The 19,747-nt window shown below is 51.1% G+C and overlaps 1 protein-coding gene across 1 annotated transcript; it reads right to left on the bottom strand.

The window, feature by feature from the left end:
• Nucleotides 1–263: 263 nt before the first annotated feature.
• On the bottom strand, nucleotides 264–16,058 carry BTNL9 (butyrophilin like 9). The gene is made up of 11 exons (XM_036013893.1): nucleotides 15,893–16,058; nucleotides 11,679–11,804; nucleotides 10,046–10,393; nucleotides 8,429–8,710; nucleotides 5,977–6,105; nucleotides 5,838–5,870; nucleotides 5,538–5,558; nucleotides 4,584–4,604; nucleotides 4,325–4,351; nucleotides 2,054–2,080; nucleotides 264–1,226 (listed from the first exon to the last, which is right to left on the bottom strand). Exons 2-11 carry the CDS (start codon nucleotides 11,782–11,784, stop codon nucleotides 598–600), a joined length of 1,623 nt encoding a protein of 540 aa, XP_035869786.1. The 5' UTR covers nucleotides 11,785–11,804; nucleotides 15,893–16,058; the 3' UTR covers nucleotides 264–597.
• Between the last annotated feature and the right edge of the window lie 3,689 nt (nucleotides 16,059–19,747).

Raw genomic sequence — 19,747 nt, forward strand, 5'->3', positions numbered from 1 at the left:
TGCTCTCTCCCTCGTTGATCAAGTCCTGTCATTATTCTCTTTAATTATCCCACAACTGGTGGAGCCTCTTCAACCTTGCTTCTATGGGCTCTTGCTGTGTTCCCATCAGTTTTTGAGCAGGTTTGTACTTTCTCACTCCCAGCCCCGGAATCAGCTGTTCCCCAAGTTCATGGTAGTGGGAATTGACATTGAAACCTGGGATAGGAGCCCAAGGTGAATTCATTTCTCATGAACTGGAAAATATATACAAAACCATACAAATATGCAAATTAACCGATACCTTTCATCCAATCATGTCTCCCCCTTCTTTCCCTTCCCAGTGTCCTGTCCTCTTCCACAGTGAGCACCCTGGGTCCCAGCAACATCAGTATCTTCTTACTCATTTGTTCAGTCCTATCATACACACAGACGAGCTTTGGAATTGCCGCTTTTTCTTAAAAGAAAATTACAAAGACACACATTCACATCTACACAGGCTAAATCCTCTCTGTCCCCTTCTGCTGTGCAGAATCCATCGCCTTTGCGGGCATTTTGGCGATGCCTCCTCCACCCCAGAGGAAGCCGCCCAGGACCCAGCCCTGCGGCCATGGGAGCACCTCACCACAGGCCCAGGGCGAGGTCCGAGGGCTCGTAGGGCTGTGCCCAGGTGTCACCGTCACCCTCTTCCGGGAGGCGGGTCACTCGAACCCGCAACGGGCAGATAGTGAGAGGATCCGCGTGTTCGCTGCCGTCTGGGGCTCTGGGTCTGAAGTACGCACAGAGAGGCCCCGAGAAGGTGTCGGTGAAGGTGAAGATGTGGGAGCCATCTGTCACGTTGAAGAAGGCCAGCTTTCCGGCCTCGCAGTCCAGGAAGATGCCCACACGCCGGGGTGGCACCCGCAGGGAGAGCGCCACGCGCTGCGGCTCTAGGATGAAGTACTCGCTGCCGTTCCACAGCCCCATCACCCAGTAGCCTGTGGCTGGGCTCAGGAGCCCGGGGCCCACGCGGGCCACCGCCTCCAGGCAGGCGCCCAGGAACCAGCGGCTGCGCCGACCCACGTCCACCTCCCAGTAGTGGCGGCCGGTCTGGAAGCGCTCCCGGCTCAGCACGCACGTCTGCTCCGTGAACCGCTGCGGGCCTCCTGGCTCTGCCAGAACTGGCAGCGCCCTGCGGGAGAGCACGCTCTTGCCATCCTGGGAGACCTCCAGGCTCAGGTGCGCCGAGGCTGGGTCCAGGGTCACGTCCACTGCGCAGAGGCACTGAGTTAGTGACCACGAGGTCGGTTCTGGGCCCTCCCTGTCTACTCCCCTGGATAGGCCAACTTCTATTTCTGTCTTTGGGGCAATTGGTGGAATATTCACACCCGCCCTTAACCTGAGACACCTGGGACCGAAGTGGCCTGAAAGTCACTATACTGGGTGCCATGGAGAGGAGAGATAACAAACAAGGAAGGCCCGTGGGGATGGAGGAAGGCTCATGGCCCTCAAGTCCTGGTCAAGGGGAAGGAGCCCAGCGCCGGCGCTAGCCCAGATGGCCTCACCACCAGGGCTTCGTGAAGAGCATCAGGTGAGCTCTGGGCTTCAGTTTTACAGCACTTCTAGGATTTTAAAACTGAATGGGGCCTCTGAGATCGTCTGGTCCAGTGCTCTGTACTCCATCCCCACAGCTGCCAAAACACACTCCTTTGATGGATGCGACCCCAAAGGATCCCTTCCGCCAGACCACCTGAAAGGTTCCTTACAAACTCTGGTATCTGCTCCTGCAAACAGCCTTCCTGACAGATGGAAAAACCCAGTAAAACCCAGAAAGCTATATGCTTATGGGGGTATGTGTGTGCGCACTGATGTATCCATATGTGAGCCAGTCACATGTATACACACAGGCATGTATGTGTGCATATATGTTCATGCAGGTATGGGGCATGTCCTCTGTGTGCAAGCGGACCTGTGTGTTTGTATGTGCGGGCTTGTACTTGGCTTTGGACAGACCCTTCCTCCAATCTCAGATCTCTCCACCTCCCTCTGTTTAAGACCCAGCTGATCCGAGTCATGTCAGTTCTTTGGCTTCAGTTACCTGCATATTGTTGGGCTGCTCTCCACTCTGAAACCAAACAGAGAAAAAGAGGCTCAGAGAGCTGAGTCAGTAACCGTGGAAACTTGAGGGAGACTCGAGATGCATGAGAAACAGAGAAGCATTGAATGACCCCAGCCCCACCGTGAAAGCTGGTTTAGGTCCAAATTGGTGTGGGTCCACCATAGCATTTTCCTGGGCATTCAGGATTGAGTAAGGGGCGCTGTCAGTGCTGGGTTATACCAAAGCTGCACGCAGGCTGAAGCTGTGCTGGGAGTGGTGGGAGAGCAGAGTGTGGGGGCAAAGAGAACGAATACATGCAGCACGGGTGCCCTGATAGATGGAGAGAAAGCCTCGGTGTGTGGCTGGCAAGCTCGGTCCTCAGGAGGCCCAGCTGAGGCTGGCTCCTGTCCTAACATGGCCTCCAGATGCCCTGTCTTGCCTCCTTTCTTCACATGAGCCATTCAGAGTGGATTTCTGCTTCATTTCATCTTGTTCTGTTTTATAACAGAGACATCTCCAACTCACAAAAGAGCAAAAGCAACAGAAGTTGGTTCAGAGCTCCACAAATTCACAGCAGGGATTTTCAACCCTGGTTTCCATAAGAATAACCAGTAGAACTTCATAAACATAGCTCTTGCACAGAAAACCTCAATTCTATAAAGATGTTGATTCTCTCTAAGTTTAGCTATAAATTCAAAACAATCCTGTGCAGAACTACTTTTGGATTATTTAAAGGAACTTCATAAAACTACCCTAAAATTTATGTTTTAAAAAGTTTCACTAACATTGAAAAGGAAGTGGAAGTGGCGTACTTTAAATGCTCTAAAAGCAATGGTAGTAGAAACAGTGAGGTAACAGGTGGCTGACAGACCCACCTGAATGTGGGCACCAAATACACACTAAAGGTGACAGCCACATCAATGGGGAGATCACGGATGGTGTAGCAGATGGCACTGGGAAAACCAACTCTACATGGAGCAAAATCACTGGATTATCACTCAACACCACATATAATGGCAAAATTCAGATGGATTAAAGACCCTACACATGTGAAGTGAATAGGAGAAAATGTAAGGGAATTTTTATGACTTAAATGTGAGGAAGGTCTGCTTCAACAAAACTGCAAAGGAACAAGCCAGAGGTAAAAAAATGTGATGAATTAGATTTTCTCAAAAGTAAAGACTTCAATAAGAGGCACCATGGACCAAGCTAATGGCAGATGACAGAATAGAAAAAGGAATTCATATGATTTAATATCAATGAGTAAGATCATATACATACATAAGTCCTGTGAATCAATAAGAAAAAGGATGGTAACCCTATGTGCAAACTGGGCAAAGGGACATGAGCAGGCAATGTTCAGAAGAGGAATCTCCGATGGCTAACTAGCATAAAAGAGATATCCAAACTCCTTAGTGTTCAGGGGTGTGCAGACTAAAAGAACAGTGAGAATCACTCCTCCCCACCCACTGGCCAACTCAGAAAGTGAGCTCACATGGAATGTGGGCGCTGGGGGCCTCTGTACACTGCCAATGGCAGGATAATAGCACTGCCTCTGGGGGTCGCTCTGTCCCACTTGGTGACGAACCTCCATGGGCCAGCACTCTCCTCCCAGAGGTACATCCCAGAGAAATCTCCACACAGCCCAAAGGCTACATGCTTGGGTTGTTTGTGGGGTGTGGAGTTAGAGGTGGGCTGGCTGCCCACTCCAGGAGGGGGGCTGGCTGAATGGAGGGCCCGGCAACAAGAAGGAGAAACGGGTCAGATGTGCACACGGCAGCAGGATGGATATTGAAACACAGTAATGAGTGAGAAAAGCCAGGAATACCCCCATATATTTAAATTACTTGTAAAAATAATTTACATAAACTAAAATGCATGTGCACAAAACATGTATTTTGCAAGAATACATATGAAGACAGATGTTAGACTGCTTGCTTTACGGGGGAATAGAGGGAGATACAGGGAGAAATATTTATGTGTAGGGTAACAGGCCCACCCCAGTCTTGGAGGGTGGGCACCAGGAGCCCAGGGGATTCTTATGTGCCACCAGGACTGACACCAGTGGTTTACAGTATGCTTACACCTCAGGGCAATAGAAAACATTATAAGAGCAAAACTCAGATATACCCTTCACCAGTGACATAGATCAATTCACACTGAGTGAGGCTGTGGCAGAAACCAGGATGGAATGTGGTTGGTTAATCAGAGACTGTGACTGGTTTGCTGAGAGGTAAAGCAGACAATGGGAGGGAAGCGGACCCCACTCACCGGCCTGGCCTTCAGCCCTTCTCCAATCTGAAGCAGTTAAGGGAAAACAAAATTAGAACACTGGGTTTCTGCAGCTTTCCTGCTCTCTTACCCAATTTGCACCCACCTCTGTGCCCCTCCCCTTTCTCCTGCCACCCCCAGAGCCAGCAGGGTTCCAGCTTGGCCATCATACCTGGTTGGGAGATGAGAAGAACTTACATGGATAACCAGTTGCTAAACTGGTGGGCAAGAAGAGATAGTCCTAAGAGGGGTCACTTACCGAGCTCCGCCTGCAGTTTCCCTATAAGCAGAATGTACAGAGATAACATCAGCCTTGGGCTGTCTGGAGCCACCTCCCCAAGGCAGGCAGGCCCTTGGGAAGATGCTCCTTAGTCTTAAACCACTACTCAGCCCACTCCCACCTGAGGGTCTACATAGTCATTGGTGAAATTCTAGAGCCTCATCCTATTTGCTCCAGGGCAGAAATCGGCTCGGGGCGGGGGGGGGGGGTGGGGTGGAGGTGAGGAGAGCAGGGCTTGGCACTGAGGAGCCCCTCCCCAGGGCTCGGGTCTGGTTTGAAGGGGCTGCTACTGTCTGCCCTGAAATCACTAGCTCTCCTGTGTATGTCCAGGCACTAAGCACAGCCTGCCTGAGCCTCAGGGTCACCTAGAGTGAGTGCACTGTTTAAAGGACTGGAAAGACATCACACTTAATCACTTCCCGTGGCCGGACACCGACACTGATAATTTGCCACTAGAAATGCATCTGTATGTCTTTAAAAAGGGTAAATGCTGCTGGGAAAGGCAGCTCTATGCACTAACTTAGACTATACCGTGTTTCCGCTACACTCACTTTCGTGCAAGTTCAAGGTGCCACCCTTTGCAGTGGCATTTGCATTAAAAAGAGAAGGACATCCTAGGAAGACAGGCCAGTCAGTGGGAGTCAACGTTTAATGGGGACATTGTGAGTGAATGGTATCATTGGCAGGGGAGGGGCTGCAGGGGCTGCAGGGTCTGTCCAGAGGGTCTAAGGCTAGCAGCTCCCTGGCAGCTTCGCTAGAGTCCATTTGGTAGTGAGGAGGTGGGAGGCTCAACGTGGTGGATTAAAAATTAGATCCTGCCACACATCGCTTTCCAAAAGGCGCCGAAAGTCACTGAACCCCTCCTTCCGCAGCGCGCCCCGCGTTCCACTGTAGCCCGCAGCCAGCGCTGTGGGCGCGGCACCCAGAACATACCCAGTTGTGCAGTGAGTTTCCCTGGAGAAAAAAAAACGAAGAAAAGAGGAAAATCTCGATCAAAGAACACTGACGCCTCGCTTCCCCAAAGCGCGCAGATTCGGTCCCCGTGCGTTCTGGGACTTGGCTGGGCGGGACCCGCAGGAGGAACACCTCTGAGGCCAGGGAGGCGTGAGTGCAAACCTCGCCACTCGTCTGTCTGCCCAGCCCCCGCGGTGCTGGGGTCTGCCTCCTTCCCTCTTTGCCCCCGGCCCCCTTCTGCTGGGCAAAGGCGGAGGGCGCGCCACTCTCTCCGCTCACCTTTGTCCTTGTCTGCCCGCTGCTTCAGCTTTTCTGAAAGGGAAAAGGCAGGGGGCAGACTGGGTGCGCGCCACCCCCACCCCGCCAGCGCCTTCCTCCGCGCCAGCCAGCACCTGACCCCCGCCCCGCAGGCCAGTACCTTGGGACCGCTGCCTGTGAAAGCAGCACAGCGCCAGCGTCGTGAGCAGGGCTAGCAGCAGCGTCAGGCCGCCCACCAGAGTCCCGAGGAAAGCTGTCTTCCACGGGGAGAGTCCGGGTAGAAAAGCGTCTGGAAAACACCCAGAGGGAGTTGTCTGGATTTAGGCGCCTAGCACACTCAGTGCAGACGCTCCCGGACCTCGGGTGCTGGAAAACCCTGGGAACCACGGGCTAGTGACTTAAGCCCCTTGGGCCCTGCAGGGCCATCTGTCAAATGTGTGACTGCGGCTGCTCGGAGCTCGGGTGTGGTAGGATCCCGGGAAGGCCGAGGACGTGCACTAGCTCCGAGCCCAGGGAAAGCGCTGCAAACTGAGGGATGAAAAGAAGGGGCGCTTCCAACTGCTGTGACTGTGGCCCTGATTTGCCTCTGCTTCTTCCCACTCTTGCCTTGCATCTGGATCCAAGGGGTTTTGTGGATATCGGAAACCCGGTGAGTTCACAGACATCTCCCGCTCCTTGCAGACACCTGGCTTCTGCTTCTCACACCTTTGGAAGAATTGATAGCAAAGCCGCGTGGGGGCGGACTGACAGCGCCTTCCTTCCTCCCCAGGTTCCCTAGGGAGGCCTCTGTGGGCTGTCAACAGGCGCACACTGAGAACAACCCCTTAGAAACGCGAGTGGCAATCTAATAGAGTAATTTCACGTCTGTTGAAGGAAAGTATAAAAAAATTGATGTTTTTATCTCAGTGGTCTTTTAAAATATTTTTTCTTTTTATTGTTGTTAAATATACACAGTGTAAGATGCACCCTCTTAACCATTTTTAAGTGTCCGGTTCAGTGGCATTAAGGGTGTTCACGTTGTGCGACCATCGCCACCAGAGCTGTTTTCACCTTCCCCAGCTGGAATCTGTTCCCATTAAACACGATCTCCCCATTTCTCCTCCTCCCAGCCCCTGGGAGCCTCTCTTCTACCTTTCATCTCTGTGAATTGACTACTCTAGGTACCTTATAAAAGTGGAATCGTACAATATTCGTCCTTTTGTGTCTGGCTTATTTGACTTAGCTCAATGTGCTCTTGTATTTTTTTTAAGAAAAATTTCCTAGCCATGCATTTTTATTGTCTGGTACAAAACTATTGGTCCACAAGGGATTGGTCCTTCACCACATATGGTTTGCTAAGCATTGACCTAGGGATTGCAAGCAAAGACTCAGGGTCTGATGCTACTCTAACCAGCTACCCTTGATCTTGTCCCTGTTCCCTCCTTTCCCACCTCCTGCTCCTCCAGTAACCACACACGTTCCCATCTCACGTCCTTTGCACTTGCTGTTCCCTAGACCTGAATGCCCCCCAACAGATACCCATGTGCTTCACACCCTATGTAAAGGATGAACACAAATCTAAAAAGAAAAAAAATGGAATTTCCCTGATGCAAAAAGAGAAAGAGATTTCCCCTTTCTTAAACCATTTCCTTAGAGAAACTTGTAAATCTTTTTTCTATCTTGTTGAGATGTATGCAAATCCTTTTGAAAGCTAAATAGGCCTCTTGTCAGCTTTGCAACTCAGGAATGTTTCTTTTCAGGAGCTCAGAGCCGTCTCCTTGAAATGGAAACATCCTGGAGAAAAGTACCTCCATCTCTGTGTCCTGGGGTTTTAACTGAGGTACCTGGCTCCAACTTGTAACTGCATTCTTTTTTTTTTTTCTCCTCTTGCACACCCCCAACCAAGGACCTGGCCCACAACCCAACTGGCCCCAACTGGTAACCTGTTGGTTCACAGGCTGGTGCTCATTCCATGGAGGAACCAGCCAGGGTGTAACTACATTCTTATCAAAAAGATATGCAATGCTTTATCTTTCCTTTGGAGAAAGAGAATTAGCTAACCCAGATGGCTACCCCAATTACCAGCTATATTTTGAATGAACTATGTGTGCTGTCAAGTCCTCCTACCTGAAGACAAGTTATTACTTATTAGGGTGAGATTCCTTTCTGTGACTGTAATGTAAGTATTAATTTGGACCTATGTGGGACGTGGCCCATAGGTTGGGTTTGTCCTCAGGACTTAAAAAAAACGGTTAGAATTGTGAACATTAAACATTTTGGTGGGTGCCTCATGAGAAGACTTTGATGTTAGAAAATAACCTCACCTCCAACTCTTTGCCTGACTGACTTCTTCCCTGATCCACCACTTTTAAATCTACATACACACCCCACCAGGACTTATCACTCTTCCTTGCCCCTAGTTAAGGAGTAGTGACATTTATACAGTCCTAAAATTACATTCAGCCCTTTGAAGGCAACCACCAGGCTGATGTGGCCCCCAGTGACAATGAGTTTGACACCCCTGCTGTGCATGTCCAGGCCCGTACCATTGTGTCCTTAGAGATGGCTGTTGAGACAATGGACATGGAAATTGTGAGGATTAGGAAGATGAAGGTGAGCCAGCACCCACTGACCTGCTATTTGGACCGCGAACTCTTTCTTCTGGAAGAGGAGGGGGTTCTGGATGGAGCAGGACACATTGCTGTGGGCTCCCTCTTGGACAACCACCGATGTTTCCAGACTGAACAGGCCCTGGGTGTCCTGGGTGATGGCTTCGTACTCAGGGGACAGGCACTGTCCCCGATGGTCTTTCCACTGAGTCTGGGGCTCGGGGTACCAGCCACTGGAGCTGCAACGCATCTGAATGCCTCCTTTCTTGAAGCCCTCAAAGGAGATGTGAGGGTCTGACCCCATCCCTGGGAGAGAGGCAGGGGAGTGGGAAAAATTAGGCTCCTTCCCAGAAGTTGGGGGCGAAACTCGCCATAGAGAATCATGAACTATGACTCTCTTAACATACTTGTGGGTTCATAGCCCCTACCCGTGGCCTGTAAATGACAGTCTGAATCAGTGGTCGCATGTGGGGACAGTACTAGCCCTGAGGAACATTTGGAAATATGGAGGGGGGCCATTTGACTCAAAAGGGCTACTGACACTTAGTCATATTATGCAAGGGACAGTCCTGGAGAATGAATAATAATTTCTCCCCAGATTTCAACAGACTGTTCTCTCCCTCTCCTGAATCCCACCAGAGCTCGAGTACAATGCTCGTGATATATGCACTCCTTTATCGCTCCATCCTCGAAGTACTGGCTCTATATTTTAAATATGCAAAACATTAGTATGGTTTAAATGCCAGTACTGTAAAAAAAATGTTTGTCAGGAAAGCCCCAGGCCTTTCTCATCCTTCCCATCCCATTGCACCCCCTCCCATAGGTCACTGTTTTCATGAGTTCCTAGTTTATCCTCCCCATGTTTCCTTCGTGTTTCTCCTTTCTTCTTACACAGAAGTTTACAAACTACAGACTGTCTTATGCATCTCACTTCTTTTTTCTTAGCAACAACCTAGAAATCACTCCACACCCCTTCATGGAGCTCCTCCTCCTGTTTTCAGCTGCATGGTATGGATCACTCCTCATGTGATGGGCTGTACTTGGTCAGCACCTGTGCTTGCTCATTCAGGTTGTTTCTGCTGATTTGCAATGACAAATAATGCTACAAAGCTTAAACTTATACATATGCCTTTCCCACATTTAGCTGGAGGAGGTGTACCTTCAAGGTAAACTCCTAGAGGGGGTTGGTGTTCAAAAGATAGGCACACAGACAATATTGTCATTGCCAAATTCCCAGGCACTGGAGCATTTTAACTTCGAACTTGGTCAGCATGGTGCAGAGCAGGTGGGTTGCGTCCCCACAGCCTTGCCAAGAGTGTGGGGTCGAATTTCTAAATTTTTGCCAGTCTGAGAGGTAAATCATTGCATGCCCCTGTGGTTTTAATTTACTGGCTTTCCCCATTACGAGCAAAATTGATCATCTTTCCATGTTTAATGGCCATTTGTGTATCTTTTTTCGTAAACAACTCTTAAATTTTCCAATGGATCTTCCTTTTTAATTTTTTTTTTTAAAGCAGAGCTATTCTCCTGCTGTCTGGGCTTCCCTATCTTCCCTGGAGCAAAGTAGCTCTATCCAAATGGATCCTTTCCTGCGCATCCCCCCACCCCACAGTCCCATTGGCACTCCACCAGGCCACGCACCTGCTACCTCCAGTTCCCAAACAGCTTCCCCAGAGAAGTTGCTGGAGAAGAAGCGGCATCCATAGGGGCCCTCGTCGGCGGGGGTCACGGGGTAGAGCTTCAGGCTCACAGAGCCTTCCGCGATGTCGTCCTTGACCAGTTTGGTCCTGTTCCGGAACTGCTCCATCTGCTGCCCGGGGAGCTCCTGTTGCTCCTGGTACAGGTACACCACCTCCGAGGCCTGGCTCCGGAACCAGCGGATCTCCATGTGCTCTACGCTCTGGTAACAGGACAGGTGGCAGGGGAACTCCATCTCCTCCCCGACACGTTCCAGGACGGATCCCCTGGGGCCAATCACCTGGCACTCCTCTAGGACAAGAAGCCAGAATAATGGCCAAAATCAGCTCTCCAATGAAGGTTTTTATCCTGTCCCTTTGCAGCTCAGAAATCTACAGCAAGCCCTTCAAATGAGGAAGGTGAGACACTTACAGGGCAGCCTGAGCCTGTTGGGTATCTTGAACGAGTAATTGTCATGAGAGAAATGAGTTGGTAATTTCTGCATAATGGGAATAGATGTTTTCTTTGTCACTTTGTCTGATTTTTCTGTTTTTATAGTGTACATGTTCACAGCTTCCATAACAACAAACGGTTTTAAAATTATCCATGGGGCTCCTTACTTTTTATTTATTTATTTATTTTTAATTCTAATGGTTGAATCCTGCCTTGCAGATTTTGATTCACCAGGATCTGTCATTTGATCGTCCTCTTTGATGGTGTCCCAATCTGGTCCCTGCAGCCCCCAAGCTAGTCTGTTTTCTGCAATCTCCATGAAAGTCGCAGTTACTGCTGCAGCGCCCAGGTGCTCCAGGTCGTGCCTCTCAGCGCGCTGCACTGGTCACTCTGCCTTCTGTGTACCTCCTTTCCTGTTTTTGAAGCTGAGCTAAAAACTATGTGCCCCCCAAGCTTGACTAAAACCTCCCCCTGAGCTCTCCCTTCATTGGATCCCTACCACTCTCACTTTGCAGGGGAGCAGGGCAGTGCCTTTCTTTGTCCACTGCATTTGAGACCCCTTCTTGCCACTGAGTGAAGGCCCAACACCCTTCCGATCAGCTTCCCTCTCTAGCTTTTCTCCTCTTCACCTGATGCTTGGCCCTCTCCCTGGGCGTGTCCTGCCTCAGTTTACCCTCCATCTGTCATCTTTCTAGAGAATATGGATCCTGTAAAGCTCTGCTCAAACAGTTCCTGCTATCAAGGGCTCCTTTTGGCTTTCTGGAAAAAAACCAAATAACCCTTATCTGTGCTCCCAAATCTTTGGGTACACTTCTCTTGCAGCCTGATCATATGCAGCTGCACAGGTGGATTTACGAGTATTTTCCAACTGGTTCAGCCCGAGCACAGACCAGTAAGAGTTTCTGGGCATCCTCTTGTTCCACTCCTGCCATGCTTGAGACCTGTGGGGTCTCGGGGGTATATGGGAATGGTGGCTGAGATGGTGGAGGAGCGCTGGCCAGGGGCACCACTGGGATGGAAACCTCTTTAAATACTAGCACCTGGCATGGCTACCCTGTGTTGGCCCTGAGAGCACCGGCGGGAGGTGGGCAGTTGCTGATGTGCTCACGTCCTGGGTGGCTGGGCTGCAGATCAGATGCACTACCTGAGTTCAGCTCCCCAGGCTGGAGGAGGAGGAGGATGTGGAACAAGAGACTGCTGGGCTGGGGTACCCGCCGAAAGGAGTCCAGGGAGACTGGGAAGCCTGCCATCTCTTCAGCAGCAAGGCCACCTGCAGAGGGAAATGGAGATGCTGGGGTGATGCAGGGGAGCGGGCACCAGGTCTATCAGTGCCTCAGTTATCTTTTCTCTGGTTCTTACCAAGCCCAGTGCCTGGCTTCTTTTAAACTGCAACCGGATGTGAGAACTGTTTCTAATTTTACCAGGCAGCACTGCTCACTGCTTTACTGGATTCGCTTGGCCTCCGGGAGCTTCAGGGTCCCAGAGGAAGCAGCTTCTGAGGTTCACATTGTTTTAGAGCCAGAAATAGAGCCACACAGTGTACTGGGGCTCTGCTAGGATATAGTGACTATCTACAAACAAAGGGAAATCTATAAAAACTCTCACATGCATTTTTATGCTCCCAGCCCAACCTTTCTCCCACTTCCCTTGGCTTGGAACATCAGGTCCACAAAACAGAGGAACAAACACGAAGTTCTGATCTTTCAGGAATGGGAGGCATGCATGGCAGCTGCTGGCCAACTTTACCCATACCTGGGCCATCTTCCTCCAGTTCTGGAACCTCAGGTGTGGCCTCCAGGAATTAGCTGGCGAGTGTCCCTGAGTCTATAGCATCTTTGAGGCCACAGTGATGGTATGCTTGCATCTAGCTCCCTACAACCCCTGATCTGTGACCCAGGAAACCCAGCCCCAGTACAGGTGAGGGCTGTCTTCTCTTACTCCTGACACCCCCTTGGAACCTGCAGAGTGTCTCACAGTCTGACAGCCAGTGAGTGTGAGCAGCCAATACACCTTGGAAGATATACAATTCTTCCAGCTCAAGATTTTATAACTGGCTGAACCTCAATTTCTTTGCTTGAGCAACGAAGAAAACAATGCCAACTCTGAGGGCTGCTAACACACCATGGGGCGGCTGGGTGCTCCAACTAAAAGTCAGCACCTTTTCCCTCTGCTCCATCAATTTCCAAACAGCTGCTCCCCATCGTCTTCCAGAGCTGGCACCCCTCTGCCTTCATGCCATCATAGCACCCCCGGGGGAGAGGGGAGCCCCACCAAGTTTCTACTCTCCGTGTCCTCAGCCTCCCTTGTTCCCCCTTTGGACACCCTACACCACTGTTTGGTTTTCTTTGTCACACAGGCCTGTGACATAGCATGTGGTCCAGGGACCTGTGGCTGCAGGGCCCCTGCTGCATTGTCAGCAGTGCTGCTGGCAGGGGTCAGGGGTGCCCAGGCTTTTGGCCTCTCTGTACCACGCCGGAAGAAGAGTTATTTTGGGCCACACATTGAATACATTATACCATGTAATCACACACACACAAAAATCTCATAATGTTTTAAGTAAATTTATGATTTTGTGTTGGGCCACATTCACAGCCATCCTGGGCTGCATGCAGCCTGCGGGCCACACATTGGACACCCCTGTTTAGATGAAGGACTTGAAAGCTGCTGGGTCATTCAGCATAAAAGTGGCCAGAGCAGGAGTGTGGGTGACTTCATGGGAGGGGGGAGACTCCCCAGGTGACCCCTGAGCTGGAAGGACCTGGGCTGATGAAAATAGAATGGAGGTAGGGGCGATCATTGTGAGGGAGTGGGCCAGGGGCTAGGTGCCTTGCTCTCCTGGAGCTTACAGGCAGGTGGGAAGGTAGACGGAGGCAAGGTGGACTGGCTTGATTTTTGCTTCAGTAGAGCATCTGTGGGGAAGGAGGCCAAGTCCCTTCTGGAGGGGTCCTGGCTGTTTCAATGGCCGGCAGCTACTGGCACGACTATTCACACCAGCAGACTTAAGCCTTGCACGGGGGGGTCCAGGCTCTGGCCAGATGGTCCAGCCTCTCCCCTTTCTGGCTGCCAGTAGGAACGTGTATATGTCAGGCCCGGGAATCAGCAGTGAAGACCCCCAGAGCAGGGGGTGCACACTGGCTTCGCATTTTCTCTCCCTCTCCCCATTCCTTTCTCTTCTCTTTGGGCCTCAGTCTTTTCTTCTGGACTCTTGACCTAAAGCTCCAGGAGGGCAAAGCCATGAAGGTCTGTCAGCACCTGCCAAGTCCTTTTAAAAATGAGGGGGGCCCAGGACACCTTACAGATCTACTAGGATTGGCTGGGTTCTGAGGAATTAGTCTCACTTGCATTAGTTGTTAGCTTGAGTCCTGTGGCAGCCCTGGCTCAACTGGCCCACAGCTGGGCCCCAATATCCCCAGGCAGGGGAGGCTGCCACCCCACCTCCGCGGGTTGGGCCAGTGTGTTCCAGACCCTGAAATTACTGCAGGACCACAGTTGCCCATTGTGATACACCTGTGTGTGTGTGTGTGTGTGTGTGTGTGTGTAAGAGTGGGGGAGGGGAGAGAGAGAGAGAGAAACAATCGGTTGCCTCCTGTATGCACCTGCCCAGGGTTTGAACCTGCAACCTTTTGGTGTATGGGACAATGCTCCAACCAGCTGAGCCACCCAGCCAGCCACATGAACCATCCATGTGGTTTCTGACGTGGAGGCTGCAGGAGTAGGAGGTTGTATACATACATACACACACATACAGAGAACAATAAAAAATTAGCACAAATCAAGAGCTTAGTATCTACCAATCACTTAACTACATCAGAAGTATTAGATTATTATTGCCAGAGGTCCAAATCACAGACAAGGAAACTGAGGCACAAGGAGGCTAGGTGACCTGCCCACACACAGCTAGGTGGTGGTGGAGTCGGGGTTCACCCCAAGCTCTGCACTTCCTAGAATACAAATTCCTCATCTGCTGTGCCATGTGTCAGGACTGGGCACACACCCTCAGTCTCCTGTCCCTTGGACCATCATGACCCCCGTTAGGGACCGCCTGGCCACACACCACAGCACTTGGCCCGACAGTATCACCTGCAGTGAAGAGGTTCGAGTCCCCAGGTGTCGGCCCCAAGACAAATCAACCAACCAACCAACAAATGAACAAAAGTGTAAAAACCCCACTCAAAACCCGAGTCTTCCTTCAAGCTTGTGAGCAGCATCTTCTAGAACAGAAGGCACATGACCCGTGATCGTTTTACTCCCAACACACAAGGACATGTCTGGAAAACTTTGAATCAGAGGGAGACAGTCTGGCAATTTCCTGAACTGACTTGGAGGAGCTGAAGGCCCCAGGGGCAACCTTTTCCCACCTGCTGCCTTTCCTCCGACCTCTGTGACCTCTGTGGTTTAAAGGCTCTGGTCCTTACTGAGGAGAGCAAGTCCCTGGTGAGGGGAAATACTGTCCATCTCAGCTACTCACACAACAGTGTCAATGGATTTCAGATCCTGGGTTCAGCCAGGAGGTTTTGCTGGGGGAAAGGGGAGAGGAAGATGGAGGAGCCAGCGAAGGGGAGGACGACCGGAAAGGGAGTCTTGGGCTGGACCTGAGCTTTGCTGGTGGGTATATTCTCCTTGCTCTCCAGAGAGTCTCCAGCAGGTCCCTCCTGAAGACCCCGGAAAGAATAGGGGTTGTGCACTCTGGTGCTGAAGAAATGCTGCCATTCTGCACCCGGGGGAAGCCTGTTTCCCCCTCATTTCTCTCCTTCCATTGTCTCCCTGGCCCCACTCCAGTTTTCTCCTCCTGCACCTCCAGCTCCTGAAAAACACCTGGTGCTCTCTTAATCGCCAGCCCCTCTGCTCCTGAGCATCTCTGTGCAGGTTACTTCTGCTTTTGCTACTTTGGCGAGCTTGGGCTGTGCAGCAGCGGTGGGCTTAGCCCCCTCCTGCTCCCAGTGCCCCACGCAGCGAGCCCCACGGTGGGGTTTCTCACTATGGCACCTTTTCCTCCTTCAGTGCCTCTCAGTGTGTGGCCCTCCACGGCTGGTGACTGATGCTCGCTGCTGGCTCTGGCTTGGTTTCAGTAGGCCCACAAGAGGGTTTCTGCCCCTATCTCTAAGGGAGATGAACCTCCCCAAGAATGGACCCTCGGTGAGGCGGAAGGAAAAATGGGACCCGTCAGACTCCTGCCCCTCAGGCAGGACTGCCTGACCCGGCATCTCCCGTGGCCACACTCCGAACACCCAACCCTGCAGCCAGGCCCCAATGGGAAGATGGGGTAACCCATCTGCACTGTCTCCAAAAGCCATCCCTTTCTGCTTTTGATTTCTGAAAGCTGGAGATTTAGGCAGGCATTGAGAATGAGCCACATACCTGGCAGGTTGCAGCAAAGAGCCTGAAACGGCAGATGAGTCCTGCTGATCCCAGCTCCGTTGCAAAGGAGATGATTGTTGTAAAGAGTCTTGGTCCCAGTTGGGGGACCAGCGGGTGTGACAGAATTTCCCACCCACCTTCCACCTTAAGATGCTGCTCGCTCTGCCCTCTGCTATAAAAACCAAGAAAGATAGACAAAAGGAGGAAGTGCCTGTCACATCCTGTCTCTGTGAGGCAAATCATGAATGAAACTTCCAAGACAAATGTCCCTCTAAGGTCTTAAAAAGAGGGGAAAGGTATCTGGGAGTTTTGTGGGGACTGCAAACTGCAGATGCTCAGAGCGGTGGGCTGTGGGAAGGTAATGCTCAGCTGGCTGCCTGGGGTCTGGGGCTCCAGGGAGACAGGACAGCCACCCCTAGTTGGCCCCTCACTCCTCACCATCACTGCAAAAGATACAGCCTGGACTGAAATATCTCTAATTGAGAATTAGGAATGACCTGGTGCCCAACTCTTAACCAGCTCTCCACTCCTCTTCAGGGCCAGGGCATAGATAGCCTGCCCTGAAGAGCTGGTCACACACAACTTGGCAGTTAGGTGGGGCACTGTCCTGGGATCTCTCCGATTGAGTGGAACTCACACAAAAAAAGCAGCAGCCATCACCCCACTGCTCCCCGTTGTGCCATAGGCCACTGCACAACTTTGGTATTAGTGAGACAGAAGCACAGTATATCAAGGGGTCAGCCACCTGGCTGCACCTCACTCTGACATCCTCCCTAGGGGACAGGTCAGAGCAGTGGCACATGGCAATGGCATCTGTAGGACACACAGCCTCAGAGACTACAGAAGGGCCTGCTGTTTGGGGAGGGGCCTGGGCAGGTGCTGGGCTCTGGGTGAGCAGGTACTTTCTGGGTGAGCAGGTACTTTCTGGGTGAGAAAGTAGGGGCCCTTTCTGTCCTGGAGGCTGGTGCATGCATCCTGGGCTTATGCACACACAAAGATGACCTAGGACCGCACAGGGGGCTGAGCGGTGTGCTGGTGAGTGAGTGGTGGGTGCTAGTCCCTGGGGCTGGGAGACACAGGAGGGCTTAGGGACAGATTGAACTTAAAAGAGACACTGACTAAAGAGCAGGGTCAGGGAAACGATAAGAGTGCTGAGAAGGGAGAGCCCCTTTCAGCAGAGGGAGGGGGTTAGCATGCGTGGGGTAGGGAAAGACTAGGGGCTTGCTGGGAGAGTTTATGAAAATCACCAGTGGAAGGGGAGGCAGGCAAGAACGGATGGGACCAAACTGCAAAGATCTTTCCATGCCACACAGGTTGTTCTATGAGCAGCCAAGAGCCCTTTGGAAGTTTGAAGGACCTGGAGTAATTCAGGCTAAAAAAGAAAAGGGCAGCTGAATGGAGGGGCTACTTGGAAATAGGAATCCTGGTTTCTCATCGCCCTTCCCCTGGGCTCCTCCATGTGGCCGGGCTGAGGTGAGGCTGTGGCAACAAGAATGCAAAGGCAGCAGGCAGAGTCCACTCCTGTGGCCCCAGGCACAGTCCTGCTGGGATGTGGGCAGACCCCACCTGCCAGCACCTGCATATCCAGGCACTGCTACTCCGAGGCCTCCAGAAATACCTCCACTTGGAGGCCACTCCGAGGCCTCCAGAAGCCCGTGTCCAGAAAGAATGGACTCCTGGGGGGCTCTAAGTGGGAAGGGAAGGACCCACGCCTCCCCTCGCACAGTGGAACACCTGCCCCATGACAGCCTCTTCCAGTGCCGTCTCGGGTCAACTCCACCTCTCTGTGCAGACACATCTTCCCCTCTTCAAGTTGACCGATAGTTGGAACTTGTATAAATGTCTCACGGGGCATGTTTGCAAGTGTCTTTATGGGACTGTATTGTTTTTTTTTCATCTATAATTCTCGCTCCTGGAGTTCAGGGACCACGTCTCCTTGGCCCTTGGTGCATTCTCAAGGTACCAGGAGAGATTCTTCCTCACAAAGAACGCCCGCCAGTCACAGGGGTTGACACACAAAAGAGGAGGCTGTCATTAAGGGATGGTGTTTGGTCTGCCGCCGTTCAGGGACAGAACAGAGTCGCTTGTTTCTCAACCTCTCCCCGCACCAGCCCAAGTGTGGGCACTGACACTCCCTTGTTACGTTCCTCCTTTTGTTTTTCTCCAAGGAAGTCGGACCAACAGTTCTGAGCCTGTCAGCTGGCACAGTGCCCGCTATCAGGCTTTTTGTCACACGGATAGTGAAGGGTACACACACATTGAGCGAGAGGGAGAAGCCCACCGACTCCACCCTGAGCTGCAGATGCTCATCCCTAGCTGGGTCCCGAAGGGTCTAAGGGGTGGAAAGAGCCGTAGACACCCTTCCACTGCCCCACCAGCATGAACTCTCCAAGGTCAATGGGCATTTCCCACCTCGGAGGAATTCCTTTGTATTAAAGAATTAAGCAGCATCCTCTCTTAGTTTGCACAAGTGGCCGGGAAGGGAACCTGGGCTCCGTGCCTTACGTCATGTAGAGAAGAAGGTGCCACCAGCGAAATGCAGGCCCTGAGGGAACAGGGCACTCAAGAATCCTGTCCATTTGGAGGGGCAGTGGGCAGGCTTTGGAGGATGCACCTTGATGATGCTTTTTCAAAGAGCCAGCCCAGACTCAGAGTTTGCCAGAGACCGAGTTATGTAAAGAGGCTGCAATGGAGAGAAATGATGAGGGAGTTCCTTAAAGATGGTGCTTCACACCAGGGGATGTCAGCCCTTCCCTGGCTCCAGCTCCAGGAGGGCTGCTCGGTGTCAGCCACACCCTCTCCTGGCTCCTTTGTCAACAAACAGCACCTGTTTGTTCTGTCAGAGGGAAACCATTTTGAGAAAAAATGATTCAAAATTTCTAAATAAGGCTAGAAGTTGGGCAACCTGTGTTTTCAGCAATGTGCGGGGGCAGTGGCACCACCAAGGATCATGTACTGATTACAGCGGACTTTCTGACCACTGTTCACTAGCACTTGAAAGTCCCAGGTTTTGTGCACTTGCATATCTAACTGCAGATTTTTGTCCAGTAGAGTTGCAAATAATTTCTGTCTAGTGGAAAAAAAATTAGCCCCAAATGTATTGCCCTGTGGGACAATCGACCAGCTCTGTAAAAACAGCAATCTTACCCAACATTTCTGTATTAAGCTGCCTCTAATATCCAAATCCTCAAGTGCTTTCTGAGCCAGTCTTTACCATATTACCAGTCCCTTCATAAATTAATGGGTTGAATAAAATCTTTGACATATGTTTATTTTATATTTGCACTCAAATATAAAATATTTTATATTTGAGTGCAAATATATATGAGTATACTCATATAAAATATACTCATATTGTGATTTTGAAAAAAAATTCTACTTTGACAAATTGTTAGCCTAGAAACAGCCTTTCTGGAAAGGGCCCTGACTCTGGCCCTCAGGGGACTTGACACCCATCAGGCTGTGCCCCCCAGCCACCTCACTGGGCCCTTGCCACTGCCTTGGACCCAGCCCATCCCGGGTGGAGCAAGAATAGAATAGGGTCACTGAGGAAATGTTGCCAGAGAAATTGGGCTTTGGACACAATATTTTTTTTTAAATGGGCTGATTGTTTCTCCCTAAGGACGTTCTTCTTTCTCTAGGGATCCTTTGTAGGAGATCCTTCTGTCTTCTTCTTTGTTCTTTCAGGGTTAGCTCTCTATGCATCTAAGTAAGTTTGACAGTGTCACTATAAAGACTTTAAGAAGAGCATTCATAACCCAAGTTGGTTACTTCAATCAACTCTGCACTTGGATTGCTGGGCCCGGGACCCAGTAAGTGTGCAAATCCTCAGCTAAAGTTGAGCAGTTATTTTCC

Source organism: Phyllostomus discolor, chromosome 13 (genome assembly GCF_004126475.2).
Source record: "Phyllostomus discolor isolate MPI-MPIP mPhyDis1 chromosome 13, mPhyDis1.pri.v3, whole genome shotgun sequence".
NCBI classification, from domain to species: Eukaryota; Metazoa; Chordata; class Mammalia; order Chiroptera; family Phyllostomidae; genus Phyllostomus; species Phyllostomus discolor.